General features: G+C 38.1%; 1 protein-coding gene across 2 annotated transcripts in view; it reads right to left on the bottom strand.

The window, feature by feature from the left end:
* The window catches only part of SLC35F4 (solute carrier family 35 member F4), a gene marked incomplete at its 5' end in the record, with an annotated part of 267,380 nt that overhangs the window by 22,560 nt on the left and 228,862 nt on the right, over positions 1-15,958 (bottom strand). For both annotated transcript variants that reach the window (XM_082386610.1, XM_082386611.1), the window contains 2 exons: positions 4,841-5,138; positions 9,348-9,533. In XM_082386610.1, coding sequence (XP_082242736.1) covers positions 4,841-5,138; positions 9,348-9,533 — 484 coding nt within the window. The remainder of the gene's footprint in view (positions 1-4,840; positions 5,139-9,347; positions 9,534-15,958) is intronic.

Genomic DNA, 15,958 nt, shown 5'->3' with positions numbered 1-15,958 from the left:
AAGCCTTTCCTACCCATTCTCTGGAGACTCCTGGAGGTAGCCTTTCTGCTGTTGCCAAACATTCTCAGAGAAACCCGGAGATATCCAGAAATGAATGGTTGCTGGAATTACTAGCTATTCGAAGAGACAGATGATTCTTTCCCAGTGGACGAATACAACAGGGTCAAAATGGTTGCTACTGTTTGAATAGGCTACAGACCACGTGCAGCCTCACATATCATGTGTAGGCATGCACAGCTTGGGATTTCATTATTCCTAAAACATTATGCCTTTTTCTGACATATCTGTCCAATGGACAAATTTCTTTTTTCCTCTAGCATTTTTAAGGCAGAAAAAAATGAAGGAAGCATCTGTGATAACCCCCAAATGGTAAAATAAATAAATAAAATTCAGGTTGCATTTATGTACAAACACCTGGCCATTCTGGAGGAATTGTCTGAATTCATTGTGTGAAAATAGTCATTTCAGTTAAATCTTTGATTTGCTTGGTTTCTGACTAAATTGATTATTTAGCCCAAAGGATTGTTTTAATCAAAATGTTGAAGCTAGCGATACATATAGGGAACATCGAAAGTGATAGAATAGCAGTGCCTTTTTGATTATGGACTGAAAACAGGCTGGGAAAATTCAGCTTTATTTTTTTCACTCAGTTGTACATGAACATTCAAGCTTTCATTGGGCAACTATCTTGTGCCCAGGCATTGTATTTTCAAGAGTAGTAAAAATATTCTGTTTAAAGCAACAAGTTATTCATATTTGCACGTTTGTAAGGTTTATAAATCTATTTAAATGCCTCTAGGTAGTACTAGTTTCTGGTTTCTCTTCTAGCTCTTTCTGAAGAGAAATAATTATGCCTCAGAGTATTGCAAAGCAAAGTAATCTCCAGCCAATGTTTGCCTCCCATGTATGAAGCAATTTACCCCACAGGAGGACCACATGGGGGGAGGGCATGACAAAGTGGTGAGGTTCCAAGCACAGGGATACGGCTTTCAAAATCAAGTCTCATCGTAAACGTTGCTTCCAAGCAGCTGAGAACACAGGGAATCATAGGCCAGTGATTCTGGGAAGGTTAAAAATGCATTTTGAACACATAGACAGTCATGTCGTGATTTTACTTTCATGTGGCAGACAACCAAAATGGAAAGACTTTTGTAAAATGGAAATGGGATTCCCAAAGCTAAATTTTAACTTGAAGGAGACAGAACGTCAATGAAGGGACTAAATAAGCCAGAGGCAAAGCCTTTTGCAAAGTAAACAGAAGTTACACGTGCTCACATGCACAGGTAAATGGATGGCCTCTCTGTTTTGTTTTATTGAAGCGTAGTTGATTTACATTATTATAAAATGGATGGCCTGTTTTGTGTTACTGAAGTGTAGTTGATTTACAGTATTATAAAATGGATGGCCTTTCTAAAGCCCTACCTTTGAGATACTCGGAATCAGAGTTACACACAGAGCAAGCAGCAGTTTTCATAGAGCAGCTGGGCACACATTTTGTGTTCTGTACTTACAAAGGGATTTGCTCTGTGAGGAAGTCTGCCAGGGACAGCTGGAGTGGAGAGTCGTGGGTTTATCCTGACATCTATAACTGCTAAATGTCCTTTAAAATACACATTTATTAAGAACCACAACAAATCCATTTCTGATTAAAGTATTTCTTTTTTTTTAAATTAATTAATTAATTTATTTATGGCTGTGTTGGGTCTTCGTTTCTGTGCGAGGGCTTTCTCTAGTTGCGGCAAGCGGGGTCCACTCTTCATCGCAGTGCGCGGGCCTCTCACTATCGCGGCCTCTCTTGTTGCGGAGCACAGGCTCCAGATGCGCAGGCTCAGTAGTTGTGGCTCACGGGCCCAGATGCTCCGTGGCATGTGGGATCTTCCCAGACCAGGGCTCGAACCCGTGTCCCCTGCATTGGCAGGCAGATTCTCAACCACTGCGCCACCAGGGAAGCCCAGTATTTCTTTTCTTATCACTGGCCTTAGCCAGTGACGGTTCTTCCTTCCCAGAGCCCACCATCATGCTGGGTAGAGTGCTCTCCAGCAAAGACTGGATTCAGGAGATGGAACACCCTGCCCCCTGGGGAAGCCAGTGGAGGCACATGGATGGGGAGAGTCCCCCAGGCAAAGCGCTGATGCCCGGCAGAGGCTCTTGGCCTGGCTCATCCTGGCCCCCAGGTACTGGCTTCCTCCTTGTTACCCTTTCTTCTTCCCTTCTCATCTCACTGCCAACCTTCTCCCCGCTTGTAACAGCTGTTACAAGAATTAAAAATGCTCTCCATTCAAACGCCAGTTCACCTGGGTAAAACCTTTTGCCATTTAAGCAGTAAGTGCTGGGAAATGTGATTTTTTTTTTTTAAAAAAAAGATGGATTTCTATGGAGAAGGAAATAACAATAGTAGGTCTCTCCTTGGGATGATGAGATCAGAATTTCTAGACAAGAGGCATTGACAGGAGGCAAAACTTGGAAAGAAGCTTAGAAGTCGGGGGACACTAATAACGTAACTATGCTCATCATTGTTCCAGCAGCTACTAGTTATGGAACCCTTTCTGTATGTCAGATGGCATCTTAAGCACATTTCGTAGCTTCCTGACATGTGGCAAATTTATCTTTGGCTCTAGTTTCATGCTTTCTAGAGTTTTTTTTCTTAAGAAATTACCCTTTGATACCCTTTTGATACACCATCAAAACTATGGTACATAATTTTTTTCTTCTTAAATTTCAAATTCACCTGAGGCAATTGAATTCTCTTGATAGTATATAAATGGAATGATTGAAATATCAAAAACTACTTCCAAATGAACAATCCTTACCATCTAGATTTGATACCTTACTGAAAATTCTTTTGATGTTAGTGATAAGAAAAAGACTAGAAATGCTTTCATAGCATTCAAGAGAAAAGGAGAAAATAGGCAAGGGTCTGGCGCTATGGGACAAATCCTGTTTTCAGTCTTATATACTAACTCTATTTTCCCCTTGTTCTGCCATGAGAGCTTCAGGGGTTGTCTTCTTGGCAGATGGTGTTAATGAGTCTACAGGGAAAAAAGATCAAGGATCTCAGCACTTTCTGGCAATGTTTACCTCTCATATGGAGGGGGCCACTGGAGAATATTCCTTTCACAGACAATGTTTTCTGCTTGACAATAAAAGCTCTTTGATTCAGTTTCAGAAATGGTCAACTTCACACGAGGCACTAACAGGATGAGGTGTCTTGTCAAGTCACAGGTCTCACTAAATTCAGAGTTAGTTCAACATGAGAGATGCGGTGAAGATGAAACTCATTCCCCAGACAACACGTCTGTCAGCAGGAGCCTCTTGTAAATGTATTCTCTTCAATAAAACTGACTTGGCTTGCTTTGAGGTGTTCTGAGGTATTACTTCCCAGACTAAACTTTTGCTGTTTTTATCAGCATGTGTGTCTAAACCATAGGAACACATGCTATGGGTAAATGGAGGTATTTTCAAACAGGGAGAATTTTATTCTGATAATCATGTCCCTTGCAATCATGTATTAAATATTGTTATTAATAAAGATCTTATGCCCCAGCATCATGTCTATTTTGATGGGAAGAAATAGAAAGTATTTTTAGCAATCCCAAACAGGTATAAGGCTTTTTTCTTTCCTCCAAACCAGAAAACATTTATCGTTCTCGGATTGTTTTTTGTTTCTTTAATGATAGCTGAATGTTCATGGACACACGTGGAAAATCCGCTCACAATATGACTTCAGTATTCCCGGGCACTTCCAAGCTGGTGATAAATTGGAAGTTGAAGATTAAGCCTTCACAGTGTCTTAAGTTTTCAAGAACAGTTGTATAATGCATCAATGGTAACAGTCACTCCTTCCTTTCATTAGGTAAAAGGGCAAGAAAGAAAGGTTATTTTGGCTCCTGCAATACAAATTTATTGTCATTCTGCTGAGGAGCAGTAAGCGGGTGAAGAAAACTGTTCTTCTCCCTCTGCCATCTGCTGAGGTCAAGATTGCTGTTTTCTCTTGGTGATCAGAGTGACGGTCCTGGAAGTTACTCCTTAGTTCTGGCTTTTCTTTTCAAGAAGCTGTCTGTTCGCACCGGGCTTTGACCCGAATGCTGCTTTTGCCTTCCTGAGTGCTGTGCAGGGCTGGATGACATGTCTGCCAGCTTCCCGATCTCCCCAAGATGGGGCTGCAGAAGTCAGGTTTAGCTCGGAGCAACCACTAGAACCATGGCACTATCAAGTTCATGGCTAGCAAACCAACAGACAAGCCTCTCTGTGCTCCTACCCGGCAAAGAACAGCATCTTTGAAACCATCCCAAGGCCAAACTTCCCTTTACCTGAGACCAAGTCATTGCATCGGCTATAACACCACTGTGTCCAGAATACTGAGCAAATGTTTTTGTAATAATCTTATTAATACAGTTTTTTTTTTTTTCCTGGGCTCGAGACCCTGGGTTGTTCTTTTAAAACGTGGCAAGAGATAAATTGATCTGAATTAAAATCTGGGTTCCATTACTTATAAGTGTGTGACCGTGGACAAGTCCCTGAATCTCTCCAAACCTATCACCTCTTGTGTTAAAATGGGGATAATTAACACCGTCTTAAAACGTGGCTGTTACCACCAACGATGGTTAATAAGATAAGATACACAAAAGCACCAGCACAGTGCCTGGCACGTTGTAGACACTTAATAATTTTTGGGGTGGTACTGATTCTGTTTCCTCGTGTTAATATGTTCACTACCGACCTTAGATTCTGCCTCTCCACACTCCTCAACTCAACTCATATTCCAAAGAGATGAAATTATGCATATTTGCATGAAATTATTTCAAACCATCTCCTATTGGCCATTTAACATGAAACCTACCTGAATTTTTTCATTGGAGATTGCTTTTCTTGAGCAGTGGCCAGATGACCAGAGTAATAGACTGGGAAAAACATAATGTTCCAGTTTGTTGAAAACCAAGTCATGAAAAATGGACAGTAGAAGTTCTTATAAGTAATTTTTACAATCTGTGTGGTTCCAACCCAAGATGATGACACTGACAAGATGATCAAAAGTCCCCAGATGGCCTTCAGAACCATAGACGCGCAGGATAGGCAGCGAGCCTTGATTCTGTTTTCTTGGCTGCTATTCTCAGGATGAGTCTGCGTTCCGTCATCCCCTGCAAACAGGAAAGGAATACAAATGTGTGGAAATCAAGTTATAAAACAGCAATCAAAAAGGCAGACAATAGAATCACCAGTGTTCTTTTTTTTTCTCCTGCTGTCATTTGAAGAGACAGATAACTCTAGCTCATTTTCTGTCTGGAATCTGGAGTCTCTGCTCTGTAAGGTACAGTGTGTATCTGGACCCCTATCCAGGCTATGACGATGCTCATGAACTTGGTGGGTGCTCTCTGTTCCTGGGTGTACCCTACCCACTTCCTTGTGAGGGCATTACACATTTCAGCTCCAAAGGCTTTGGCCTTGGCCACGTAACCTGCTTTGTCTGATCAAACGTAAACAGGTGTGTGGTATGCCACCGCTCAGCAGGAGCTTTAAGAGGCATCACAGTGTCCCACTACCTCTCTAACTCTTCTTTTCTGCCACTAGGACGGAGAATCCCAAACAGAAGCTGCGCTTTTGGTCTCTGTGGGAGAATGAGCAGAACCCTGTGCCTGCTGACGTGAAATGTGAACAAGAAATAAGTATTTGCTGTTATATTCCACTGAGTTTTTTGTTTTTTGTTTTTTAACTGCAGCAGAGATGACTATTAAGCTGAAAAGGATGTGTCCCCAAAACAGAGCAAGTCTGGACTGCACAAAATTACCTTCCACCTCAGAGCAAATTACGACTTAATATGTTTCTGGGAGCACAGTGAGTTCTGCTTTGTATTTTTACATTTACTAAGAAAATTTAGTAGCATTTTTTCCCCACTAAAATAGTCAAAGCTCTCTGAAAGTGACAATCATAAAGGCCTTCTCCCCTGATAGAGAAAACAAGTTCAACACAATGAATCTATGTCCCTGTCAGGAAATTTAATGGGAGCAGTGGTCACCCTGAGTCCCCAGATAGTAGAATCCTGGGGGAAAGGAGGCAGAATTGTCTGCAAGATTCTGCTGTGTCTCCAGGGACCTCCTTTGAGCGTAAGGCTTATCCTGGGGTTAAGAAAGTGGTGCAGCCCACAGATAGCAAGTGAGAGAGGATGGTTTCTCACTTTTCCTCTCCAGAATCTGCTGGCTCTCCTGCTGAATGTGTGTGCACTGCTTAATGACCCAGGTGGGACTGCCCCACTGGGGTAAAGGCTTTCATCCAGCTAAGGCTTCCTGATATAACTATTTGGGGAAAGTGGGTAGCAAGGCTTGAAAGTGAATTCTTCACTGCAGAATATAAACCAAGTAAGGATGAACACAGCAATTACTACATGACTTCCAAGTCTTATAAACAGAGTTCTCAGAGCCTAGGCCTCCAGAAGATGAAAACTGGTATTCTTTTATTTATTTATTCAACAAAGTCCTATGGAGACTACCAGGAGTTAGTTAGATAGTCGGGTCCCAGGGGTTCAAAAAAGAAAGACTTGAGCTCATAATCTAGACAAAGGCCAGAAAACACATCTAATACAGTATGATAAGGGCCAAGTATGGCAGATACAAGGCCACATGGAAGCAGAGGAGAAGCACTTGTTAAGAGGAGAGGGGCATAATGATCAGGAGAAACTCCCATGATGCAGTGACATTGAGATGAGTCTGTATGTTAGCCAGCTCCCTTGCCTGCGTACAGACTATACCTGATAACTGTTCTGCAAATTCCCTCTATGATCATGTGGCTTATACAGAGAGTAAAGGGAAAAAACAAAAATGAATAAGAGGGTGGAATAAGAGACTCTGGTGTTGGAAGGCTGGGAAGGGAACATGAGCCTACCCAATTAAGTAGGTATTATTCCCATTTTACAGATGAAAAAACTGAGACTTGTATTAAAGGTTGTTCAAGGTTGAGCCTAAGACAGTATGACTCCAAGGTCTAAACTTTTTATTCTGAATATTGATTCTGTCTAGGTTTCAGGCTTGAGCTCCCCGTTTAAGCACTGGAAGTTTCAGAAATGGTTTGGAGAAAATGTTGTTTCCTGGCAGGAATGGCAGTCTTGCATGAGGTTTAATAGAAGTGATATTAAGAGAAAGGTGTACTCTACTACACTTCAGATCACGTTATTCTCAGGGAATAGCTTATAAAGGAGGAACGATTTTAAGTATCCCTTTGAGTTGATATCTGCCTTCACGGTCACCTTCTTTGAAGATTGCATCTGTACCACCGTCAGAGCATGGAGAATATGTTTGATGACACCAATAGTCACCTAAATCCCCACCTAGTATTGACTCATTCTTTCTTCTGCTAACTAAATTGAATTGTTGACAATTCTTTAATTTTACTATCTACAGATACCATAGAAAGATTGGCTCTCCAGAGTTCTTTTATTTTTCTGACCATTTTAAGCATGATTTTCTAGAGTCCTGCTTAGATTTATTGTTTTGTATATATCATTAAAATTGATTTACCAGGAATTCCATCCATTTCTATGAACCTTGATTGGAGTCATACAAGTTGATGGTAGAGGCCACTGGAATTTGGAAACATGAGTGAAAGTCCTAGTCCTGCCATTGGATGGCCCTGAGTATATGTTTAATTCCATCTTAGGTTCTCTGTCAAACAGTGATAATATCTATCTCATGGGCTTCATTTTGAGGTTAAGTACCATAACATTCATGAAAGAATGGTCTTCAGATTATTCTCCTTTTCTCTTTTCTTTTTGGTGTCTAGGAATATCCCCAAATGTCTTCTGAATCATTACAGAAAGAGTAAATCATGCCCCATGTGGTCTTTAATGGTACAGTTTTTAAGATTTGTAATCTGTATATGATAGGTAGGGCAAATTTATTAACCATATTTAATTAACTGGAACATACTGTTCTGCAGATAACTGGGATGATAAGAATATTACTGTAACTTATTAAAGCCAATTAAAACTTTCTGAAGATTTAACATGTGATTTTCTTCGCTTTCTAAAAAAGAGTTTTAGCCTTGGGGTCCATAGTTGCTGAGATTCCATTTTAAAATATTGTCATTTTTTGAAAAAATCTTTTCTCATATAAAACCTCTTATCAAATAAGTAGGACCCTACAAGAGGCTTTCACACTTCCTCTATACCTTTGTTTACCTGAGTCCCCTGAATTACCATTTCTCTTCTGTTTATTTTTTTAAGCTAGTGTTCTCAAAGTTTGAGGGGTTTTTTTCAGGTTTTTTTCACTACCCACTTATTTTGAATAGAGTATTTTGTTGTTTTTGCTGTTGTCACTATTGATTTTAAGGATGCAAGAGATTTTAATATGTTGCTGCCCAAGCTGAAGGAATAAACGAAGAAGGAGAGATTGAAAATGTAGGTGGAAGAGATGGAGAGAAGGTGATCATGGATGCAGAAGGAGTCAACATCAGAATGGTAGCAAACACAAAAATCGAAGGTGGTCCCCACAATGATGGTAATTAGCAAATTCGCAAACAAGAGAACAGAGACATTTTGAAGCAGAGAGGAAAGCATCTCTTAGCACACAATTGTTTTAGTCTTTTCAGGAAAGTAGAAGTGTGGTCAGATGATGAGAGGAAGTGAGTAAGGACTCAGAGCTTGACAGCATCTCTGGGGAAGGCAGTACGATGTCCACCACCAAAATGTAACAGTATTGGGCAGCAGCCTAGTGGACCCAGCTGCATTTTAAAATGATAAGTTTGCTGGGAAACCCATGGATATAGTAAGGAAATTTATCTAGCAATTCCAGTAACCAAGTAACCCAGGAGTTGGTAAGTGGTCAGGCAGATGTGAGGAAATGCCAAAGGTCTTGATTTAATAGTAAATGCTGATCAGGGAGACAACTGAAGTGTCCTGAGGGAGGTGTAAAATTGGGAAAACTAGAAGGGCTCCAAGGACTGGCAGTCCTCATAAAGACAAGAGCAGAGTCTGTGATTTTACTGGTACTTTTATTCTTCTCAGAATGGGTACAGTGTGCTATTACTAAATCCCAGGATTGAGGTAAAAGATGCTGGCTTTTGACATCTTGAAGATGAGAAAACTAGTTTCCTTATAAACTTCATTAGAAGTCACTGTTAAGCCCTCCAATTATAGGTTTTGGTATTATTTCTCTGCTACACTGTACACCGTACATCATTAATGGATTATATCTGCACATTTCCTTTCTTCCTTCTCCTCCCACTTGATCAACTTTCCCCACATGCACTCCTGAGAGTCCACGTAACATCTCTACATTCTGTGCCAATGGTGAGATCTTTCATTGCTGGCTAGAAGCTTACCAAATATACTGTTATTTAAGAGGAGGTTACCCACATACCTGATCTGTTCTGCCTCTCGGCTCTATGTCCACAAACTCCAGAGGATCCTCGACTCTGAAGTTCAAGAGTAGGAGCAGAAGAATCTTCGGTGACAGACAGAGGGGACAGTTGTCTGCTGACGCTGCTGTGTGAACTGGGGCAGTTGGCTCCTGGTTTACATCGAGTAACTGATGATCTGGAGGTACCTGGGAAGAAAGAGTTCATACCAGTTTGAGAATTTCCTGAAGGAAAACAGATTTTTAAATGCCTTGGCAGTAAAATATATGGAACATTCATTGAGTTCATTTCTAATTTTAAAAAAGGGGGTCCTAAAAAGAGAATGCTATGTTGGCAAGGTCTGTGTCCCTAAGACAAAGGGTCTTTTTAGATAAATCCATTAACTGGAAATGAACATTAGAAAATGGTGTTTGGGTTGACATATCTGTTCTGAATTAGAACTGTTATCACAGTCAAATAGTTTACCTCAAGGAAAGCAAAGTGATGTTATGCTTGCTTCCTCCCTTTTCTTCGTAAGGCTGACTGTTGAATTCCTAACTGGTAAGACTGCCAGCAGGGTCTCCTATTAAATCCACTATACACTTTTCCATCAGATTGATCACTAAAATCCAACTTTGTTTTGTCTCCCTGCTCTGGCTAGGACTTCCAATATGTTGAATAAAAGTAGTGAGAGTGGAATACTTTCAGCTTTTTCACTGTTGAGAATGATGTTAGCTGTGGGTTTGTCATATATGCCCTATATTATGTTGAGGTAAGTTCACTCTATTCCCACTTTCTGGAGAATTTTTAATGATAAGTGGAAGTTGAATTTTGTCAGAAGCTTTTTCTGCATCTATTGAGATGATCATATGGTTTTTATCCTTCAATTTGTTAATGTGGTGTATCACATTGATTGCTTTGCAGATATTGAAAAACCCTTGCATCCCTGGGATAAATACCACTTGATCATGGTGTATGATCCTTTTGATGTATTGTTGGATTTGGTTTGCTAATATTTTGTTGAGGACTTTTGCATCTACGTTTTTGCATCTGTGATATTGGCCTGCAATGTACTTTTTTTGTTATATCTTTGTCTGGCTTTGGTATCTGGGTGATGCTGACATCACAGAATGAGTTTGGATGTGTTCCTGCCTCTGCAAATTTTTTTGAATAATTTAAGAAAGATAGGTGTTAATTATTCTCTAAATGTTTGGTGGTATTCACCTGTGAAGCCACCTGGTCCTGGACTTTTGTTTACTGGGAGATTTTTTTTTTTTATTACTGATTCAATTTCATTACTGGTAATTAGTCTGTTTATATTTTCTATTTCTTCCTGGTTTAGACTTGGGAGATTGTACATAATTATGAATTTCTTCTAGGTTGTCCATTTTGTCTGTTTTATTTGCATATAGTTGCTCATAGCAACTATGATCCTTTGTATTTCTGCTGTGTCCGTTGTAACTTCTCCTTTTTCATTTCTGATTTTATTGATTTGGACCCTCTCTTTTTCTTGATGAGTCTGGCTAAAGGTTTATCAATTTTGTTTATCTTTTCAAAGAAATAGCTCTTAGTTTCATTGATCTTTTCAATTTTTTTAGCCTCTATTTCATTTATTTCTGCTCTGATCTTTATGATTTATTTCCTTCTACTAATGGGTTTTGTTTGTTCTTTGCTTTCTAGCTCCCTTAGGTATAAAATTAGATCGTTTATTTGAAATGTTTTCTTTCCTGAGGTAAGCTTGTATAGCTATAAACTTTCTTCTTAGAACCGCTTTTGCTGAGTCCGATAGATGTTGAGTCATTGTGTTTTTGTTTTCATTTGTCTCCAGGTATTTTTTTATTTCCTATTTGATCTCTTTAGTGATTCATTGGTTGTTTAGTAGCATATTGTTTACCTCTACATGTCAGTGCTTTTTGCAGTTTTTTTCTTGTAGTTGAATTCTAGTCTCATAGTGTTGTTAGAAAAGATGGTGATATGATTTCAATTTTCTTAAATATACCGAGGCTTGATTTTGTGGCCTAGCATGTGATCTATCCTGGAGAATGTTCCATATGCACTTGACAAGAATGTGTATTCTGCTGCTTTTGGACAAGTGTTCTCTCTCTATATGTATCTGTTAATTTCATCTTGTCTAATATGTCACTTCAGGTCAGTGTTTCCTTGTTGATTTTCTGTCTGAATGATCTGTCCATTGATGTAAGTGGTGTGTTAAAGTCCCCTATTAGTATTATGTTATTGTTGATTTGTCCATTTATGTCTGTTAATATTTGCTTTTATGTATTTAGGTGCCCCTATGTTGGGTGCATGTATATTTACAATTGTTATGTCTTCTTAGTTTGATCCCTTGATCATTATGTAGTGTCCTTTTTTGTCTCTTGTAACAGTCTCTACTTTAACTCTATTTTAATTCTATTTTGTCTGATGAAAGTATTGCTACCCTGGCTTTCTTTTGATTTCCATTGGCATGGATACCTTTTTCCATCTCTCACTTTCAATCTGTTTATGTCTTTGGATATGAAGTGAGTTTCTTGTAGGTCTTGGTTTTGGATCCATTCAGCCACTCTACATTTTTTTTTTTTTTAATAATACTTTTTTAAATTGAAATATTGTTGATTTACAGTTTGTGCCAATCTCTGCTGTACAGCAAAGTGACTCAGTTATACACATATATACATTCTTTTTTTTTAAATATTCTTTTCCATTATGGTTTATCTCAGGAGATTGGATATAGTTCCCTGTGCTATACAGTAGGACCTTGTTGTTTGTCCATTCTAAATGTAATAGTTTGCATCTACTAACCCCAAACTCCCAGTCCATCCCTCTCCCCCTCCCCTTGGCAACCACAAGTCTGATCTCTGCCTGTGAGTCTGTTTCTGTTTTGTAGATAGGTTCATTTGTGTCACATTTTAGATTCTGCATATAAGTTATATCATATGGTATTTGTCTTTCTCTTTCTGACTTACTTTACTTAGTATGATGACCTCTAGTCACATCCATGTTGCTGCAAATGGCATTATTTTGTTCTTTTTTTATGGCTGAGTAGTATCCCATTGTATATATGTACCACTTCTTTACCTATTCATCTGTAGACGGACATTTAGGTTGTCTCCAAGTTTTGGCTATTGTGAATAATGCTGCTAGAAACACAGAGGTGAATGTATCTTGTTGAATTATAGTTTTGTCCAGTTATATGCCCAGGAGTGGGACTGCTGGATCATATGGTAGTTCTATTTTTGGTTTTCTGAGGAACCTCCCTACCGTTTTCCATAGTGGCTGCACCAACTTACATTCCCACCAACAGTGTAGAAGGGTTCCCTTTTCTCCACACCCTCTCCAGCGTTTGTTATTTGTAGACTTTTTAATGATGGCCATTCTGACCAGTGTGAGGTGGTATCTCATTGTAGTTTTGATTTGCATTTCTCTAATAATTAGTGATGTTGAGCATATTTTCATGTGCCTACTGGCCATCTGTATGTCTTCTTTGGAGAAATGTCTATTAAGGTCTTCTGCCGATTTTTCAATTGGATTGTTTTCTTATTGTTGAGTTGTGTGAGCTGTTTATATATTTTGGAGATTAATCCCTTATCTGGCACATCATTTGCAAATATTTTCTCCCATTCTGTAGGTTATCTTTTTGTGTTTATTTTTGTTTTTGTTTTTTAATGATTTCCTTTACTGTGCAAGAGCTTGTAAGTTTGGTTAGGTCCCATTTGTTTATTTTTATTTCTATTGCCTTGGGAGACTGACCTAACAAAACATTGGTACGATTTATGTCAGAGAATGTTTTGCCTATGCTCTCTTCTAGGAGTTTTATGGTGTCATGTCTTATGTTTAAGTCTTTAAGCCATTTTGAGTTTATTTTTGTGCATGGTGTGAGGGTGTGTTCTAACTTCATTGATTTACATGAGGCTGTCCAACTTTCCCAGCACCACTTGCTGAAGGGATTGTCTTTTTTTCCCATTTTATATTCTTGCCTCCTTTGTTGAAGATTAATTGACTGTAGGTGTGCGGATTTATTTCTATTCTGTTCCATTGATCTATATGTCTGTTTTTGTACCAGTACCACCCTGTTTTGATTACTATACCTTTGTAGTATTGTCTGAAGTCTGGGGGAGTTATGTCTCCTGTGTTTTATTTTCCCCCTCAGGATTGCTTTGGCAATTCTGGGTCTTTTATGGTTCCATATAAATTTTTAGATTATTTGTTCTAGTTCTGTGAAAAATGTTATGGATAATTTGATAGGGATTGCATTAAATCTGTAGATTGTTTTGGGTAATATTGCCATTTTAATAATATTAATTCTTCCAATCCAAGAGTATGGGATATCTTTCCATTTCTTTGAATCCTCTTTAATTTCCTTTACTAATGTTTCATAGTTCTCAGCATGTAAGTCTTTCACCTCCTTGGTCAGGTTTACTCCTAGGTTTTTTTGTGTGTGCGATTTTAAAAGGAATTGTTCTTTTTATTTACATTCTCTTTCTGATTTTCATTGTTAGTGTAAAGAAATGCAACCAATTTCTGAATGTTAATCTTGTATCCTGCTACTTTGCTGAATTCATTTATCAGATCTAGTAGTTTTTGTGTGGGTCCTTAGGGTTTTCTATATATAGTATCATGTCATCTTCATGTAGTGACAATTTTACCTCTTCCCTTCCAATCTGGACAACTTTTATTTGTTTTCTTGTTTAACTGCTGTGGCTAGGACTTCCAATACTATGTTGAACAGAAGTGGTGAGAGTGGGCATCCTTGTCTTGTTGCAGATTTTAGTGCAAAGACTTTCAGCTTTTCACTGTTGAGTATCATATTGGCTGTGGGTTTGTCATAAATAGCTTTTATTATGTTGAGATATGTCCCCTGTATACCCACTTTGGTAAGAGTTTTTATCATGAATCGATGTTGAATTTTTTCAAGTGCTTTTTCTGCATCTATTGAGATGGTCATGTGGTTTTTAAATTTTCTTTTGTTAATGTGGTGTATTACATTGATTGATTTGTGTATGTTGAACCATCCTTGTGAACTTGGGATGAATCCCACTTGGTCATGGTGTATGATTTTTTTTTATGTGTTTTTGGATTCAGTTTACTAATATTTTGTTCAGAATTTTTGCATCTATATTCATCAAAGATATTGTCCTGTAATTTTCTTTCTTGGTGGTATCTGTGTCTTTGTCCATTCTAAATGTAATAGTCTGTAATAGTTTGCTTTTGGTATGAGGATGATCGTGGCTTCATAGAATGTTTTTGGGAATGTTCCCTTCTATTCAATCTTTCAGAAGAGTTTGAGAAGAATTGGTAAATATAAGTTCTTTGTATGTTTGGTAGAATTCGCCTGTGAAGCCATCTGGTCCTGGACTTTCGTTTGCAGGGAGTTTTTTTATTATTACAGATTCTATTTCACTTCTAGTGATTGGTCTGTTCAAATTATCTATTTCTTCTTGATTCAGTTTTGGTGGGCTCTATGTTTCTAGAAGGTTGTTCATTTCTTCTAGGTTGTCAAATTTGTTGGCATATAATTGTTCATAGTATTCTCTTATGGTTTTTTGTATTTCTGCGGTTGAGACTTTTCCTTTTTCATTTCTTATTTTGCTTATTTTGGTTCTCTCTCTTTTCTTCTTGATGAGCCTGGCCAGAGGTTTGTCAATTTTCTTTACCCTTTCAAAGAACCAGCTCTTGGTTTTATTGATTTTTTTCTATTTTTTTTTAAATCCCTATTTTATTTATTTCCTTCCTGATCTTTATTATTACCTTTCTTCTGCTGAATTTAGGTTTTGTTTGTTCTTGTTTTTCTGATTCTTTTAGGTGGTAGGTTGGGTTGTTTATTTGAGATTTTTCTTGTTTTTTTGAGGAAGGCCTGTATCGCTATTAACTTCCCTCTAAGAACTGCTTTTGTTGCATCCCATAGATTTTGTATGGTTTTGTTTTCACTGTCATGTGTCTCAAGATATTTTTAAATTTTCTTTTTGATTTCCTCATTGACCCGTTGGTTTTTTAGTAGCATGTTTAGTCTCCATGTAATCGTTTTTTTCTCATTTCTTTTCTCTATATCTTTTGATTGGAGCATTTAGTCCATTTACATTTAAAGTAATTATTTACATGTATGTTCTTATTGCCATTTTGTTAATTGTTTCTGGGTTGTTTTTGTAGGTCTTTTTTTTTTTTAATTCCTGTATTCTTTTTTCTCATCTCTTGTGATTTGATGACTATCTTTAGTGTTATCTTTTTCTTTTTTGTGTGTGTATCTATTATAGATTTTTGGTTTTTGGTTACCATGAGGTTTTTATATAGCAATCTATATATATATGCATGATTGTTTTAAGTTGCTGATTTCTTAATTTCAAATGCATTCCAACAACCCTGCATTTTACTCTCCTCCCCTCACAATTGTTGCTTATTGTGAATATAGATGATTTTACTACTTTTGTCTTTTAACATTCCTACTGGCTTTGTGAGGGATGATTTCCTACCTTTACTGTGCATTTGCCTTTACCAATGAGCTTTCTCCTCACATGATTTTCATGTTTCTCACTGTGTTCTTTTTTGCTTAGAGCAATTCCTTTAACATTTCTTTTAAAGCTGGTTTGGTGGTGCTGAACTCTTTTAGCTTTTGCTTGTCTGTGAAGCTTTTGATCTCTCT

The sequence above is a fragment of the Balaenoptera borealis genome (genome assembly GCF_965194805.1).
Source record: "Balaenoptera borealis genome assembly, chromosome: 3".
NCBI lineage: Eukaryota > Metazoa > Chordata > Mammalia > Artiodactyla > Balaenopteridae > Balaenoptera > Balaenoptera borealis.
The sequence above is the reverse complement of the archived record's forward strand: the minus strand, read 5'-3'. Positions and strand labels throughout refer to the sequence as shown.